Genomic DNA, 18,761 nt, shown 5'->3' with positions numbered 1-18,761 from the left:
GTATTTGTTCACTTCCTGTGTAACATGATTTCCAAAACTAAAAGGTTGTGTCTGAAATTACAATGCATAGCGCCACTCTTAGATGGATTGATATTAAGACCCATTTTATTTAACCATTCAAATAGTTTGGATACATATGAATTGAAAGCTAAATAATCTGATAAGGATATTAAAATGTTCCAATTTTAATGCCATCAGCATATTAAGATGGTCAGAAAGTGTTAACAGGCAAAAATGAAAATAGTTTAACAGTATAGAACCTAAAACGGGCAACCTGTCACCAGTTTGAAAAGTGGCCCTGAACTTTAACCATTTGACATCTATGTCTAAGTCGACACCTAATCTGTTCAATGATAAAAGTATTCAACTTATGCTTTACCAGTGAATTATCACTGTATCAAAAGCCTATGGATACAAGTATGCAACCCTCACACTGAGACTGTTATCTAAGACTGCACTAACAGTTTCATAAAATCCAATCAAGTTGGAAAAAGTTGACTTTTCCACATAAAATCATCAGATCAACAAGTGCTAGCATAGGCCCATGGATGTTTAGAAGTGATGATAAACACCTCTCAAAACACTTGTTGAATGACAGTGTAATAAGATCCACTTCTGCATCATTACAGTAATTACCAGCCTCCATGAATCCATCACTGGTCAGTAATATATTACATAATGAGGTTAAATGATGTATCAGTTGACTAGAAAGATTATGAATGAAATAACCTGATGTCCTTCTATTCTCATGTTGCAGTATTCATAACCTTAGGGAGTTGCTACCTGCAGCATCAGACATCCGGCCAGTATACCAAAGTTTTAGAAGCCGGGATACGTGCAACGTTGCATGCAGGGGTCATAAACTGATGATGGCTATATTTGGGACATCTGCAGGTACCCAGTTCAGAACTTTTCTGCCACATCGAGATTCAGATGTCCAATCGCCAGTTCTGCAATCTGGCATTTGCTCGACATCGGCCTTCCGATTTCTTGATCGTTTAACAGCTGTCCGCACTGAGTTAAGTACCCTTGTGGGATTTTTGCTTGTTTCTTTGCTGTTGGTTCAGACGTACATGTCTTCTACTATGGGAAAGTGTGCTTGTGGTAGGCAAATCCTGTATAAAGACACACATGCGCAGTGCTTATTTTGTCTAGGGGAGGCCCACGATTACAAAGCCTGTACTATTTGCCAATCCTTTGTTCTGAAAACCGTTAGAAGTTGCCTGGCGGCTTTAAAATTGTATTTAGAAAATCAGCACCTAAGACGTTTGGCATCCGGTATGGAAAGTGGATCAGGTCCATCCGAGAAGCCACCAAGGAAGAAGGCCAAGAAGCTTAGGCTAGACACCCTAGCTGCGCCTCAGTTGTCCGGTGAGATCCGGGAGGCAAATATCAGCCCAGGATCACTCCAGACGTCGGGTATTGCGCAGCAACCGGGAGCCAAAATGGAAGCCAGTGCTCCAGATGCTCAACAATACATCTACTGAGGTTTTTCATCCATCATAACCTGATGTTGAGGGGGAACCACGGGTCCTGGCTTCGGAGGGCCCTACTACTACTACAGCATTGCCATACACTATTATGACTGCTCCTAGGCACACGTCTGCTCCCTTCCACTCCTTTAAACAGGAAGCAAAAGGAGAAACACACTTCTAAAGATCCTACTCCACCCAGGGAGTCCTTCTCTCAGACTTTGTTTAAGGCTTTTCAGGCTCTTCAAACCCAGATCCCTCATCCAGGCCTACCAATTGCTCCTCAGGTACTATCTGAGGAAGAGTCTTCCTCCTCAGATGAGTCCTTAACTTACTGTTCCCAGTTAGACTCCCCCAAAGATTTTGTTAACCCTGAAGGAAGAGTCTCTTGCTCCTGACTCCCCTGGAGAAGATTTCTCCTTTGGAGATGCCATTTCACTGCTTAGGCAACATTTTAAGTGGGAACTGTCAGATGTCTGTGACACTAAAAAGAGATACTTGCAACTATTGCAGATGGAGCAGCCTTCACCATCTGCAGTCCCACCTTTACTCCCAGCATTCAATGATGCTTTCTCTGACACCTCACAAAGGCCAGAATCACAGCCTCCTGCTTCTAAAAGACCAGACAGATTCTACAAGGTGTCTGCCAAGGAGCAGTACCTTTTCAAAAACCCTCCTGCAGACCCTGCAGTCATTGCAGTGTCACCTGATGAGTCCTCTAGGCAACTACCTTCCTCTTCCTTGTTTCCAATGGATAAAGATGGCAAATTTATGGACAGGTTAGGGAAGAAGGTATATACTTCATCCACCTTGGCCATTAGGGCTATTAATTATCAGTCCCATATGGCCAAGTTTGCTTTAGATTCCCTGATGAAGACCTGTACTCTTCTGTCAGAGGTCCCAGAATCTCCTTTTAAGGCACAATTAAGTGCCCTTATTTCCATGGACTCTCAAGTGACCAGACACACACTGTACAGCTATGATGCTGTAGAAGCTTCTTCTAAATCTGCTGCTTCTGGCTCTGTGTTAAGGAGTTTTTCATGGTTGAGACTTCAGCCTTTGGATGCCCAAGCTAAGTTGTTGGATGCACCCTTGGACAACAAAGACCTTTTTGGAGCAGCCTCTGCAGAGTTTCTAAAGTCTCTACAGGAAAAAGGTTAAGACTTACAAAATTTAAAACATCTAGTAGTCTCACCTGTCCCCAGATTTCATAGAAATTAACCCCAAAGACCTTACTTTGTCAAGAGGCAGTCCTCTCATTCCTCTCTTTCTCAGTCAAGGGGACGTGGGCATACCAGAAAACAGTCTGCTGCCAGGTCTTCTACTACCTCCACACCATCATCCTTTCAGAGGTGGCCAGACTAAGACAGAGGTCTTCCTCTGTGACTCTCATCTCTTAACCAGTTCCATCCGCCTATCCCTACATCTTACCCTGTTCCTACCCTAGTGGCAAAAAATCACCTCAGACAAGTGTGTGCTTTCCATCATCCAGTGGGGATGCTTTATGACTTGGTGGGCTACACCACCCTTCCAGGGACTACCTCAAGCCCCCTCACAATCAGATGCCACTATTTACCTCTATCCTGAGCCAACTTCTGTCTCAAGGGACTATAGAAAAAAGTACCAGAGGATCCGTTAGCCAACAGATTTTATTCAAGGATGTTTTTGGTCCCAAGAAAAAATGGCCCTTGGAGACCCATCCTTGACTTATCCCATCTCAATCTCTTCCTCAAAGTGCCCACTTGCAAAATGCTCACATTGGAGCATCTCCTTCCCCTCATACCTCAGCAAGCATTCATGGCCTCACTAGATCTGAAGGAAGCTTGCCTACATATCTCCATCTTCCCACCTTACAGAAAATATTTACGTTTCTCAATGGGTTCATCACATTTTCAGTTCTCTGCCTTACCCTTTGGCCTCTCCACAGTGCCAAGAGTATTCACAAAGTACCTAGCCCCAGCCATTGCACACTGCAGAGCATACAAATTTATCCCTACTTGGATGACCTTCCTATTCTGCACAAGGATCCGCTACCCCCTATCCAAACAACTGGACATGGTTTGCAGCTTTCTACAGAGTCTAGGCTACACAATGAATTGCCTAAAGTCTCAAATGACTCCTCCTCAAGACCTGGTCTTCCTGGGGTGCAGGATATGGACAGACTTGATGTCAGTGTTTGTCCCTACCCAGAAAGTTGAATTTCTTTCTCTGTTCTTCCACTCCCTGCTTACCTCCAACTACCATCTCAGCCAGGGAATTTCTCAGAATAGGGTACATGGCCTACTTGATTCCCATGATCCCTCTAGCCAGGATGCACATGAGGAAGTTTCAGTGGGTCTTGAGAAACTTTTGGTGCCAACACACTCATCCCTTGGAAACAGAACTTCCTCTTCTTCCCTGTTTAAAAAGGTTACTCTCCTGGTGGATTGCCACCAATATCCTCAGCCAAGGGATACCCTTTCAGATTCCCCCACCAAAACAGCATCTATTCACAGATGCATCAGATTTAGGTTGGGGAGCTATCCTTCACCATGCCAACAATCAGCACAAAGTACAGGGAGAGTGGACCATTCAGGAAAGGAAGGACCACCTCAACCTAAAAGTGCTAAAGACCCTATCCCTGGCTTTACAGGCCTTCCAAGACATCCTTCTGCCAGGCATCCTGAAGGTCATCACAGACAAACATGACTGTCCTGTGGTACATAAACAAGTAAGGAGAAACAGTCGTACCCCCTCTGCATTCTGGCTATATAGATGGGGTCCCTGGCAGCAGCACTTCAAATTCACTTGCAGGCAGTTGCATCCCATCAGAAGAAAATGGGATGGCAGACACATTCAGCAGAACCTTGACACCCTCCCATGAATGGCTGCTTCACAGGGAGGTATCTCCCCCCAGAACAAACAGATGCCCCTCTTCTGCACAAGGCTTCCCATCCACAAGCATGGAGGGTGGCTTCTTTTCATGGAAGGGAATGTTCCTTTATGCCTTCCCTCCTTTTCCTTGGATTCACAAAGTCCTCTTGAAAATACAGGATGACATACCAAAAATCCTGCTGGTGACTCCCTTTTAGCCAAGACAGCATTGGTTTCCCCTACTCTACCTCTTAGCCCAGGGCAATCAGCACAGGTTACCTCACCACTTCGACCTACTCACACAAGACAGGGGATCCCTTATTCACCCCCATCTACTCCATCTCAAACTGACACTGTGTGGGTGATAGGGTTCTGATCCCTTTTAGACACCTATACTCAGAGGGACATAGTGTTCTGCAGGAGGTCAGGAAATTTAGTACCAGGAGAAATTACTTAGTGGAAAAGATTCTCCCATTGGTTCCTCAAGAAAAAACAGGACCCATTTCTAGTTTCTGTTCCACTGATCCTTTCCTACCTGTGTGAGTTACTACATTCGGGACTGACCTGCTCATCAGTAGAAGTACACCTCGCTGCTATTTTTGCTAGCCTTCCCTTGACTCCACCTCTAGCTTCCAGGTTGGAAGTCAAGCTGTTTTTGAAAGGGGTCCTTCACATAAGACCCCCTCATAAACCTATTTCTCCTCCTTGGGACCTTAACTTTGTGCTGGAAAAGCTTACATTGGCCCCCTTTGAGCCAGCCCACTCGTCCTCCCTTAAATTTTGTACATGGAAAACAGTTTTTCTACAGGCCCTTACTTCTGCCAGCAGGTGGGTCTCTGAGATCCACGCCCTTATGGCTTCCCCTCCCTATCTGATTTTTCATAAAGATAGGGTTTGTCTCAGAACTAACCCTTCTTTCATGCCCAAGGCAGTTAATGAAATTTCCTTAAACCAGGCCATTAATCTCCCTGTCTTTTACCCTCAGCCACAGAACTCCTCAGAAAGGGCTTTGCATTCCCTGGATGTTCATAGGCAGCTGAGATTCTACTTAGACAAGACAAAACTTATCAGACAGTCTGACCAGCTTGTCTCCTTCCATCCTAGAGCACTTGGCAGGGCAGTGTCTAAACCCACAATCGCCTCTTGGATTTCTAAGGCGATAGCCTTTTGCAGTTCCTTTCATGGAAGGCAACTGAGTTCACCTGTCAAGGCCCATTCCACCAGAGCAGCTTCCCCTTCAGCATTCTTCAAGGGTGTCGATTACGCCTCTGTCAGAGGCTGCAACTTGGTCTTCTGTACATACCTTTACCAAGCATTACATATTGGATCTGATCTCCAGGGCTAGAGCAGGGTTTGCTCGGTCCGTTCTGCCGAGTCTCATTGACTCTGCTTCCCTACCTACCTCCCACGTAACTTCCTAGAGAGCTGTAGTAATCTCACTAAGGTTATGAATACTGCAACATGAGAGTAGAAGGACATAGAATAGTTGTTCAAGAACTTACCATAACCATAGATGTCCTTCTCTTCCATGTTGCAGTATTCAGTCCCACTCACCTATCCCTTTGTTTCTTGAACGGGTCTATATGACGGTACCGATACTGTTGAAATGGCAAAATAGCGAAGTCACGGAACATCAAATTTTTTCACAGATAAAACATTCAGTGGGCCGTGACTTCGCTAATTTGCTATTTCCTCCACTATGGTGTGATCTCGGAGTTTGTATATTTAGGTGTGGGGGGGAGGGGGCAAAGCCCCCCACTTAAATTTGTGTTTAAGTTTTGTTTTGTTTTTTTACGGAGCAGCAAATTTTTTCCCTGGGAAAAAATTTGCTCTTCAGTTCGATATTTTGTTTAGATATCGGTACGATGAAATAGGCAGTCGCTATTTTCATTGTACGTTAATATAATATAGACACTCTTGGACATACTTATAACACTGTTTTGGTGTGCCTGGGGAAGTTTGGCTTGAGATCTTTCCTCCTGCTCCTGAGGTAACTCTCTCTTTATGCGGCAGCCAATTTCTGAATTGGGTATGTGCAAATGTCAGATATAGCCAACGTCAGTTTATGGCCCCTGAATGTAAAATCACACATACCCTGGCTTCTAAAACTTTGGGATACTGGCCGCATGTCTGATGCTGCAGGCAGCAACTCCCTAAGGTTATGAATACTGCAACATGGAAGAGAAGACATCTATGGTTATTGTAAGTTCTTACTCAAATATTCTTTATAGAGACAGGACCCTGCACCACTTTTCTTTTTAACCATATTTAAAGCAGATTTCACCATATCCTGTAGGATGTGAAGTATGAGATTTATCTGGAATTGAACAATACAGAGCCTAAAACAGACCCCTGTGGGACACCAATAACTATCTCTGACCAGTTTGAAAAGTGACCCTTAATTTTAATACATGAAATAGTCATTTAAAACTTCAGCTATTTCAGAAGAATTATGAATAATTGTACCCTAATTAAGAATAGGACCAAGTCTGTTAGCCATTTTGAGATTGCTGAAATAACTATAAAACTTTTTAAAATCAGCACTCTTCGCGACTCTTGATAAGGAATTTTGCACATTTTAATTTTATTTTTTCAATAATTTACAAAATGTTTTACATTTTTTAAGGAGCTTGATCCAAATTGTTTTAATTTGAAGCTTTTTCCTTACTAATTTTGTTAGTTTTCTATTCCACCAATAGTTCAGGATATCGGGGCTTTGTATTCTGTGTATAAGGCTTGTGTGTTTTGTTTAGTCATAAATCAGTAAGACCTCATCTTTACTGCTTCCACCTTTATGTATTTACCTCTTTCACATGTTGCAATCCAGGCATTATTGTAGAGGTTTGCGCCCCACCATACATTATCTAAATATACTACTACCATGACTGTATCCGCATTGGAGAAGGAGTCAAGTTTTGTTGAATCCTACTTAAGGTTGACTCTCAAACTTAGTCTGCTTCTATTCTTTCTCTTCATATCATTTTCTTTCTGTCACAGCTTTTACATTATGGTTATCAAATCTGTTTCTTCACAAGTATTATCTACTAGCCTTTCTGTAGTCATTCCTTCATAGGAAGCTCTCCTACATATTCTCACATGCATGCTAAAAAGTTTATTTGGCGAGTAGTACTTGACTTCTACAAATGCTTACTAAACCAGTCTTTCTGTTCTTTGGATAAAGGTTAGTGTAGTTCATCCTAGGATTTTGGATTCTGTATACAAAAATTGTATATGTTGTTGTGAGGGACTTTAAACAAAAAAAAAAAAAAAGCTCACTGGTGTGGGATATATTCTGGAATATGCAAGGGAGGCACATGCATATCTTTATTAGAACACTCTGTGTGAGACCTGCATTGGTAACTGCAGGAAAGGATGTTGCAGATTTTAGAATTTCGGACCTGGCTGTGACACAGGTAAGGTGAAATTTAAGTCAAATGTCATGTATGATTTTTTGGCTATAGTAAATTTCCCTTAAAGATCTGCCATTATGGTAAACATACCTTCATACAATTTTAATATCCTTACTTTTGAAACTTTTAGTTGTATTTTGCCAGGCATAATTACTAATATTTGATAATGCAGTATAATCTTTTTTTTTTTTTATTCAGGGTTTCTCTCAGTGGAATGTTGATTTCTAGACCTCCTGCTCATATCGGCCGTTACAAGATGATCAGGCATGACCATGATAGAGGCAATGAGGAGAATCCCAAAAGGTATAGATTACATTTCATTGTGTTAAATGACTTTAACAAGACGTGCAGATATAGCAACATTTGCATATCTGATGTTTGGCATCTGTTTTAGTAAATTTCGTAGTCCGCTTTCCCTAAACTACTGACTTCAAACTCTGATGCATTTAATACACACTGACTACTGTAATGTCTCTATTGGAGCAAGAGCTGTGCCACCAGAAATTGAGGCCATCATACTGCAGGAAGGGAGAGTTTTTTTTCTTGTTTACACTACTCTCTATGATCTCTGTGCATTCTGGGGCAGTACTCGCTGTGACTCAAAGGCAAAGTAAGTACATTCCCATATGTGCCTCCTCTCACATATAAGGCCTGCATTGCTTCAAGTCCCATAGCAGGGCTTCTTACTCTGTAGTAGAACTGTGTAGTATATAGTCTGTCATACTGCTGTCAAGAGAGAGTGTACATTTAGTTTCTACTCACCATCACTTCCTCCCTCAGCTAGACCACATGACATGTTACCACTGCTTGTCTCCAGGCCATCTGTAGCAGGTATAGACCGTGACCTTTTGGGAGTGTTAAAGTGACTTTAAAGTGTCCAAAGATTAATAAGGCAAATGTAAAGCTTTCAAGCGTAAGCTCTTTCTCATTGCATAAAATAGCTAGGTGAATGGTCACAATGAGTATTCAAATCAGCCAATAAGAATCAACCTTCAATTGCATATTTTAAAAAGTCACAGACATAATTAACCCATTCCTAGCCATAAGATAAAAACAAGACAATATAAAACATACAGATACATACAGAGATTGGTCAATACAACTACTAATTAATACAGTCTTGTTTATATTTAAGAATAGGTTTTAAACTGTTTTGAGAATTCAGTCCTGGATACACAGAAGCTCGAAAATAGCCTATCTTTGCATTCTGCAAGCTCAATCTGAAGTCTGATGTCATCACCCCTTATACCTACATTTACAACTTGAACTACTCAAAATTTAAAGTAATGTGTATCACCTTTTAACTGAATGTGTTTAAAAAGGGCATTATTCTCAACTTCTCTCTGAATCTCAGAGAAGTGAGAGCAAATCCTTTGTTTTAACTTCAGGTTAGTTTTACCTATATAAAAACTCGGACATTCAACACAATTGGCCAAATAAATCACATTCTCTGTTTGACAAGTAGCAAAGGTTCTAAATTCAAAAGTAATACCAGAAATAGGATGTTCAAATACTGTCAGTATTAATAACATTACAATAGCTGCACTGATGACAGGGATGTGATGTCCTTCAAGGATGCATCTGCAGTCCTTACAAATGGGTTGTCCTGTCGTCAGGCAGCCCTTCGGTCGGCCGGATTCCAAAGTCTGGGTCTGGCCTCGGCTGGTGTCGCACTTCACCCGACGTCATAGCTGCAGTTATTCGGGTATAAAGGCATCAGCCGACGCCATTTTCCTCAGTCTTTCTTGCCGTGGCGCTCAAGCAGAAGCTGTTCGCAAGTGCCGGTCGGTCAGAACCAGAGATTACTACTACCGAACACGTCACGAAGACTTCTAAAAGCTAAGTACCCGTTGGGGACTCTTTCTTGCCTCAGCCGATGTCAGAAAAGTGAATAACTGTTTAACTTGTGGGAAACAAATACCTCATAAAGATTTCCACTCTTACTGCTTACCTTGTTTAGGCCCAGACCACGACGTAGCAGCTTGTCTAGCCTGTGCTTCTTTTAACCGACGGACGCTTAGACGTCGGTCGGAATTTGCTGAGGAGTTTTTCGGCTCCGATTTTGCTTACATTATGCCGTCGGATCCTCCGACTACGCAAATATCTAAAAAGCGCAAGGAAAAGGACCGACACTCGCGGTCCGTGGTTTCGGCCGAAACCGCGGTTAAGCCAACCGCGAGTGTCTCGGGTTTGGCTGAAACCGAGCAAGCGGTTCTTCCTTCAGCCGAAAACTTACCTCCTACCGAGGCCTCTTCCAACCTGGTGGAATCTGCTTCTGAAATCACTCCTGCTCTTACAGTTTCTCAGGAATTATCTGACACTATCCCCTTGGATATTTCTACCCCTGCACGTGGAGCTGCTAGGCCACCTGCATCCATGTCCATTAAGGCCTTTGCCAGGGCCAAAGCAGCTAAAACTACTAAAACTGTGCCTGCTAAGACCCCCTCTCACAGGCCTAGTTCACAAATGCTTAGTTTAGCAGAGGACCTCATTTCTTTAATCCGGGGATCCCAACCTCAACCTGACAGGGCCTCTCACCCACCTCCAGAGAAGAGGCCTAGAGCAGAGCCCCCTGAGCCTGTTTCAACAGATGATTCCTCTGATGATTCAGATAACACAAACCCTCCAGAGGCTCCTTTTTCCCCTTATGAAGACTCTGATGCTGAGGAGTCCATTCCTTCTGCCTCTCCGCCTGAGGAATTTTCCTTTGGGGAAACCTTGCATGCTATGAGGGAACAATTTCAGTGGCAGGGCCAGGATTTTTCAGACTCCAGAAAAAGGCTTAGAACCTTTCTGCATTTACCACAACATAGGCCTTTAGCCATACCTCCAGTTCTTTCTGTTGTAGATGATGCATTTAATGATGCTTGTACTGCTCCTGATTCTCTACCTCCGGCCCCTGCTAAGCCCGATAGGTACTACAGGGTCCCGGACACGCATCACCATTTGTATAAGGCTCCCTTTGCAGATCCTGAGACTATCTCCCAGGGCCCTAAGGCTGTAGCAGCTACCTCTGCCAAAAACCCCTCCCCTCTGATAGGGAATCCAGGTCCTTAGAGAGATGGGGTAAAAAAGTTTACACTTCTGCTACTCTTTCAGCTAGGGCCTTGAACTGTCAATTCCACATGATCCAGTATCAAGACTTTATGCTAGACCAGTTAACCAAAAAACTGTCCTCGGATGAACCATTAGACAAAAAATCTGTTCAGGAAATGGTACATAACATTCAGCAAGTCAGTAACCATTCCTTAAAATGCGGCTATGATGCACTGGAGGCTTCCTTTAGATCAGCCATGACTGGCACAGTTATCAGAAGGCATGCGTGGTTAAAAGAGCAGGCCTTACCAGACCATGTCAAATCAAAATTACTAGATGCTCCCATGGACAAGATCAATTTCTTTGGCTCTCCTGCACAACAGGTGCTGAAGAAGATGGAAGAGAAGGCAAAATCTGTCCAAACAGTGAAAGATTTCTTACAGGTCCAACCTCCAAGGTTTAGCAGGAATTGGCCCTCCAAGAATTGGTCCTTTCCAGACTCCACCAGAGCTCAGAGAGGCAGGAATAGGCGTTCAAGAGGCAGAAGCCAATCCAGGGGTGCCTACAGGGGACGCCAGTGGCAGGGTAACAACCAGCGAGGTGCAGCCACAGATACAGCCACCACCACTGCTACAGGACAATCACAGTGACTTGGCTCTAGCACCGCCTACCAGGGAACAACTAGAAGCACCCTTGGGCGGAAGGCTAGCTTTATTTTCAGTAAACTGGCATTACATCACAAGAGACAAGTGGATTTTGAAGACAATAGACCAAGGTTACAGGTTTCACTTCCATACTCTACCAGGGAAGAGAGGAATGCCAAACCTACCTCCAAATCAAAAGGCAGAAGCTCTAAAACAAATAGCTCAATTATTACGGATGAGAGCTGTGGAAAAGGTACCATCTATGGAGCAAGGACAGGGATTTTACTCCAGGCTCTTCCTGGTACCAAGAAAAGAAAGCAAATGGAGACCTATTCTCGACCTGTCCGCTTTAAACACATTCCTCATTGTTCCAAAATTCAAAATGCTGACCCTACAGCAGCTTCTTCCCCTGCTGGGCAAGGAGTCTTGGCTGGTAACTCTAGATCTCAAGGAGGCATACCTGCACGTCCCCATACGACCAAATTGCAGAAGATACCTCAGATTTCTTGCAGGATCAGAGCATTATCAATTCTCAGCATTGCCCTTTGGCTTATCTACTGCACCCAGAGTGTTCACGAAATGCCTGGCATCAGTAATTGCTCATTGCAGGCTTCAGGGAATCCAAATCTACCCTTACCTGGACGACTGCCTGATACAAGCGGACAACAAAAACAAGCTAGCAGAAGACTTGAAAAGGGTCATTTACCTGCTGCAAGCTCTGGGATACACAGTCAATATAAAAAAGTCAAGACTGATACCATCCCAAAGGATAACCTTTTTGGGTGCAGAGCTGGACACAACGAAACAAATGGCATTCCTAACAGTAGAAAAACAGGAGCAACTCCCTCTCTACTACTTGGCATTAACAAAGCAGAATCATCTAACAGCAAGAAAAGTCCTACAAGCCTTGGGTTTCATGGCATCCTGCATAATATTGGTTCCACATGCCAGACTACATATGAGAAAGTTACAGTGGTACCTAAGGAATTTATGGTCTCAGCACAAGCACAGCCTAGAAACCCAAATTCCAATAATTCCATGCCTGAAGCAAGAATTCCAATGGTGGGCTCAGGCCTGTCAATCAAACAAAGGATTGCCTTTCCACAACACTCAACCAAGCCAAACCATCACAACGGACGCCTCAGACCTCGGTTGGGGGGCCCACATGCTGGACAAGTGCATTCAAGGTTTATGGACTCAAGACCAGCTGCGCTTACACATAAATCAAAAGGAAATGCTGGCAGTAAAACTGGCAATTCAGGCATTCAGACCATTTCTTCGACAAGGTCAACTGTTAAGGACAGACAACACCACAGTTATGTGGTACATCAACAAACAGGGAGGCACACATTCGTACCCTCTATGCCGGATGGCAATGGACCTCTGGAATGTGGCCCTGAGCTACAACATTCAGTTACAAGCAATTTTTGTACCAGGAAAAGAAAACATTCTAGCAGACATACTAAGCAGAACTACCACGGATGCCCACGAATGGATGCTGCATCCGGACATCTTCAAAACAATTAAAAGAAAATGGGGCCTCCCACAAATAGACTTATTTGCATCCCCACGCAATCATCAACTAAAGAAATTCTGCACAAGGACATACCACCCACTTGCTTGGAAGGTGGACCCCCTATCCTTCAGCTGGAAAAACCTGACAGCATATGCATTCCCACCACTTCCTTTGATGCACAAGGTGCTATTGAAGATCAAAGAGGACCGTCCAAAGATCATTCTGATAGCTCCAGACTGGCCAAGACAACATTGTTACCCATTACTGAGGAGCATGTCTCGGGAACAAATATGGCCTCTACCCCTTGTTCCCTTGCTGTTAACACAGAACAACTACAACACCCTGCATCCAAACCTGAAAACACTGCAGCTGACTGCCTGGAACATTGCATAAGAACAAATAACCCAAATTTATCCCAAAGGGTTAAAGACATTATCTTGGAGGCTCGCAGACCCTCAACAAGAAAAAAATATTCAGCAAAATGGAAAAGATATTTCATTTGGAGTACTGCAAAGGAGAAAATGTGTCACTGGTAAACATAGCCAACATCCTGGAATACTTGGCAGAGCTCTTCCACAAAGGCCTGTCCTATTCTTCCATCAAGATTCATGCATCAGCTATTTCAGCAGAATACAACTTGGATCCTCCAGTCTTCTCACATCCTCTGCTCAGGCAGTTTCTGAGAGGAATTAAAATGTAAAACCACTAGGAAGCCACCATTGCCAGCATGGGACTTGAACTTTGTGCTAGAAAAATTGACACTTCCTCCTTTCGAACCAGCAGCAACAGCAGAATTACAATACTTATCATGGAAAACTGCTTTTCTGTTGGCAATCACTTCAGCAAGAAGGGTATCTGAGCTACAGGCACTAATGGCAGTACAGCCCTTCCTGATCTTCCATCAAGATAGAGTATCCATGAGAACTAATCCTACTTTTATGCCTAAGGTGGTCTCCAGAGTATCTTTGAATCAGGCTATCCACCTACCTACATTCTTCCCCAGCCCACAGAACAGGGGAGAAAGGCTGTTGCATACCTTGGATGTGCATAGACAATTACGCTACTACCTGGACAGGACCAAGGGCAATAGGAAAACTGACCAGCTACTGGTAGCATATGCAACAGGAATGGAAGGAAAAGCAATTTCAAAACAGACAATCTCTAAGTGGATAGGAAATTGCATTAGATTTTGTTACTCCTACCATGGAAAGAAAACTCCAGAAAACATCAGACCTCACTCTACAAGGGCTACAGCCACTACCACAGCTTTTCTACGAGGAGTGGCTACCAAAGACATTTTAGAGGCTGCTACTTGGAGCTCCGTGCATACATTTGCCAAGCATTATAATTTACCTTTATACTCCAGATCCCGAGCAGGTTTTGCCACTGCTGTTTTGCAAAGGATCTTAACTACACCATAATTTTATTTCTCCTCCTCCCCCAGTTTGGCTATGGTATTCTACCCATTTGTAAGGACTGCAGATGCATCCTTGAAGGACATAGTACAGTTTTGTACCTACCATAAATGTAGATGTCCGATAGGAATGCATCTGCAGTCAGGATTACCCACCCTCCTTCCCCTCTGTGGTACTCCTAGGGTATTTGCCCATCTTGTAGCTAGCTGGGGGAATCTATTATGGTGTATTTGTTTGTATATATGTACATACATGCCTATTTTTTGTTTGCTTTCTACTATTTGGAATCATTTGCATTTATCCAAATTTAGCCTTCCTAGAGGGCACCTGGCATCTGCGGCAAGAAACACTGAGGAAAATGGCGTCGGCTGATGCCTTTATACCCGAATAACTGCAGCTATGACGTCGGGTGAAGTGCGACACCAGCCGAGGCCAGACCCAGACTTTGGAATCCGGCCGACCGAAGGGCTGCCTGACGACAGGACAACCTATTTGTAAGGACTGCAGATGCATTCCTATCGGACATCTACATTTATGGTAGGTACAAAACTGTACTTTCCTTTACTATTCAATGATAGTTTTTTTTTATATCGCGGCATATCTTTATAACACAGAAGCTGTTTTAATTTTTTTTTTCTTTGTGCAAAATTTGGTTTAAGACCAATAAATTCTTTAATTTCACTATTAGAAGTAAGAATAGGCCAATATTTATTAATAATCTGTTTAATACATTTCATATGCCTAACCAGGTCTTTTCTCATTTGGCATATTAACTGCAGTTACTCAGATCTCAAGTATGGCTGCCCTGTATCAACACATCTATTGATGGATTCATCTTTCATAACATCCAACAATTCTGAATCATATCCTCTTCAACTGAAGTCCTTACTCATGACTTCTAAGTCTTGCAAAAATGCATCCTCCTTAGTATTTAACCTACTGGCCCGTAGAAATAGACTTTACACAGTACCTTTAAAAATATAATTTTGATGCATACTCTGAGAATGCACGTATCTTGCAGCCTGCACATCCTTTTTAAAGATGATGTCAAAACAGTCATCAGATAAACTAACAGTGATATCCAAAAAATTAAATGTTATGTAGTCCTATCACGCCATAATTCTTGCTGGATGGGTTTGGAGCCAATCCTCTGCTCCAACTCGGCCAATACTGAAGGTCAAGAGCTTTTACTGGCTTGAGGCTATCCCATGGTGCACCACAGCAACATCCCAGATCTTGTTTGCCACGAAAGCTTCGAGGTTGTCTTCTTACTGGCTCATTGGCCAAGTGAAATATTTTTGTTCACTTTTCTCTGTAATAGTTTTTTCCTAGTGATTGTTTGCTACCCCTGTCCCCTTTCTTAAGGATTGTACGGCCCATTTTAGTTAGAGGGCCAAGGTTGCCCATTTAAATTAGAGGGCCTTTCCTCTGTGTGCTAGGTTTTGTCTCCCCCTATTAAAAATTGTTTTTTTCTTCTTGTAGTTGTATTATTGTTTTTTTTTTTTGTTTTGTTATTGCTCTGTACTTTTCGGCTTTTCCCGGTTAGGGGTCGTCACAGTGGAACTCCGGTCTGCTAATGATTGGCAGTAGATTTTTACGTGCTGGCTTGCTGGGCCTAACGCACAACCTTCAACGAAGGAACGCCCATTCACGCATGTCGACACACAGAAGATTTTCTGAGAATCGAATGTGCGACGTCTGTGAGGCGACAACGGTACCGCAGCACCACCACCGCAAATATGTCAAATGATAAAGACAAAGAATACAAAGAACACCACCCTTCTGGCTTTAAAAAATGTGATAAATGTTCTCAGAAAGTGTCATTGAACTGACAGTCACACCAGTTGTGTGTACTATTTTGGAGAGGCTCATTTGCAAGAACCCTGTACCTTCTGTCATGCCTTCAGCACCAGGGTTCTTAATGAAAGGAAAAGAAAACTTATCGATAGGGGCCTTATGACTTGTTCCTTCCAAGAACAGCTGGAACAAGGTCAGACCGTTCCTAAAAGTCATAAAAGGAAATCTCCATAGATTCCTCCCGTGTATCCGATGAAGAAATCAAAAGCAGTGGAGCTGAAGAATTCTGGCTCCGATTTGGCTTCAGCAGTCTCTGTGCTGTCTGTTTCATTGGTGCCGAGACTATCTTCTCTGTCGAGACACTCAACAATTTTGGAACCGGTTTCACCAACTTTAAGAGCTCCGATTTTGGAAAGGAGGAGATCTGTCTATCTCCACCCATTCCTCCAGGACACTTTCTGATGAGGATGTAGAGCGGGTGGTAAAGAGGCTGCTCTGTGACCCGGCACTGGCAAAAACTTTAGCTCCTCTGGACCCAAAGGCTTTGGAGCCATCCCATCTTCAGTCTACTGTTCCTCCTCCGACTGCTTTGCTCTCAGAGTCTAATGTTTCAGGTCCTTTAGTGCTGGAACCTTCAGTTCTGAGAATTCTTCCTGGTTCCTCAGAACCGATAACTCTAACCTCATTGGGTCAGTTTGGAGCAGAGGGGTCTGGGAGCCCACGCTCTCCAGTCGAGACTGAGAGGGATAGTCACCCTGGTTTTTCTTTGGAACCGACTCTCCCTCTTGGTGCTTAGGCTAGTGTTCGGCTCCCACGTCTGCTTCGGAGCCTGCCCCTCCTACTCTGAGTCTACCTTCCATTTCCTCAGAGCAAAGGTCTTCTTCGGAGCAGGGCGGTAATGCTTTTGAGGCGATAAAGCTTTGTCTAGTGCTAAAGCCCTGCCATTGGACCCGAAGTCCCTCCAGCAACCAGCAGCAACCTCTTCTCCCCCACCTACCCCTAAGTGTAGGGAACCAGAGCCCCAAGGAGTCCCCATTGGAGGTGTCCCCTCTTCCAAGACCTCCCCAGATTACCCCACTAGAGAGGTCCCTTGGACGAGACTTTGTAAGAGGAAGCACATTGACTCACCCGAGTCTGTCACTTATGACACTGATTTGGATGAGTCAGAAGGGTCCCCAAGATCCCCCTCTGAGGATGTCTCTTTTGCAGACATCGTTGAGATCCTTAGACAGAGGGGTGATTGGAAGATCTCTAACCCTACTGAGGATGAATCGGTATACCATGAGGCTTTTGGATCCTGACCTTCCACCTCCTGGGTGACACCGCCATATGACCAACTGTTAGGGGTCATATCTCGGAAAGCTTGGACCTCTCCAGACACAGTGGAGCCTGTCCCGAAGAGGCCAAACAAATTTATCACTGCTCCAGAAGACAAATCATTTCTAAGGGGAGTACCTGTGGATGCTGTGGTGGTAGCAGCAGCCACAAAGGAGTTATCAGAGACTTCTTCAAATATCCATCATCCTAATAAAGAGTCTAGGATGATGGCTAGGTATGGAAAGCGTACCTTTTCTTCAGCGGCCTTTACCTTATGATTGCTGAATTACCTGTCCCATTTTACTAGGCTTCAAAGGGATCTAAAGGAGTTGGAAGATACCCTTCAGGGATCAGTAGCTTTGGGATCTGCTGACAAAGTATCTGCGCAGCTCTCCACCCTTACCTCTATTGCTAACTCCTCCATGAGGTTGATTTCCTATGCAGCTGATGGAGCAAGCAGGGTGGCCACAGCAGGGATCTCTCTTAGGAGACATTCCTGGATGCGTCTATGCAGTTTTACGGAATCCTTCAAGTCTTCCTTTTCCATTGTCCCCTTTGATGGTTCAACTCTTTTGGACCTCAGGTAAAAGAGACTTTGACCAGGTATGAGCAGGAAGGGAAAACCTTATTTGCTGTTGGAGTCTTTCTCCCTTCCTTCCAGACCCTATCCCAAGGGTCAAACAGGAGGGAAAATGTGATTCTGTAAATCCCAAAAAGGTTTCCCTCAAGCATAAGGTCAGCCCAAACCTAGAGACAGAGGGGGAGGTTATAATGGAAGGAGCCACGCTAGGGGTGGGGTCCGCAACACCAGGGTGATAGATGCTTTCTCAGATCGTCCCTTTCATCGCCCCTGAAGGGTTGCCCAACTGTCCGTCTCTGAAGGCAGTGGGGGAGGTAGTCTCACTTTACCCAAGCGCCTGGCTACAACTTTCCCAAGATCGATGGGTACAAAATATAATTTCCAGAGGTTACCTGATTCCCTTTGTTTCCAATCCCCTACAAATCGGTCTTTACCAGTTGATACCACGCAATAAAATAGACTGTGCAACACCAGAGGTTATCTCGTTGCTTCAAAAAAGTCATCTGAGAGGTCCCCACAGACCAAATAGGATCCGGAACTTACGATTCTTTTTAGTTCCAAAAAAGACCAGGGACTGGAGATCAATTCTAGATCTCAGCAAGCTAAACAAGTTTGTAAAATATCGAAGTTCCGTATAGTCACTTTACAGTCAGTTTTTCCATTTATCAGAAAAGATAATTGGATGTGCTCCATAGATCTTCAGGAAAAACTAACCAAAAAA

At 43.8% G+C, this 18,761-nt stretch overlaps 1 protein-coding gene across 1 annotated transcript in view; it reads left to right on the top strand.

The window, feature by feature from the left end:
- LOC122809192 (beta-1,4-galactosyltransferase 3-like) overlaps window positions 1–18,761 on the top strand; it is a 974,722-nt gene that overhangs the window by 92,752 nt on the left and 863,209 nt on the right. Inside the window, exon 2 of the mRNA XM_044080500.1 lies at window positions 7,934–8,038. Within this exon, the coding sequence (XP_043936435.1) occupies window positions 7,934–8,038 (105 nt within the window). The remainder of the gene's footprint in view (window positions 1–7,933; window positions 8,039–18,761) is intronic.

Source organism: Protopterus annectens, chromosome 8.part0 (assembly GCF_019279795.1).
Source record: "Protopterus annectens isolate FY-2018-M chromosome 8.part0, PAN1.0, whole genome shotgun sequence".
NCBI classification, from domain to species: Eukaryota; Metazoa; Chordata; order Ceratodontiformes; family Protopteridae; genus Protopterus; species Protopterus annectens.
The sequence above is the reverse complement of the archived record's forward strand: the minus strand, read 5'-3'. Positions and strand labels throughout refer to the sequence as shown.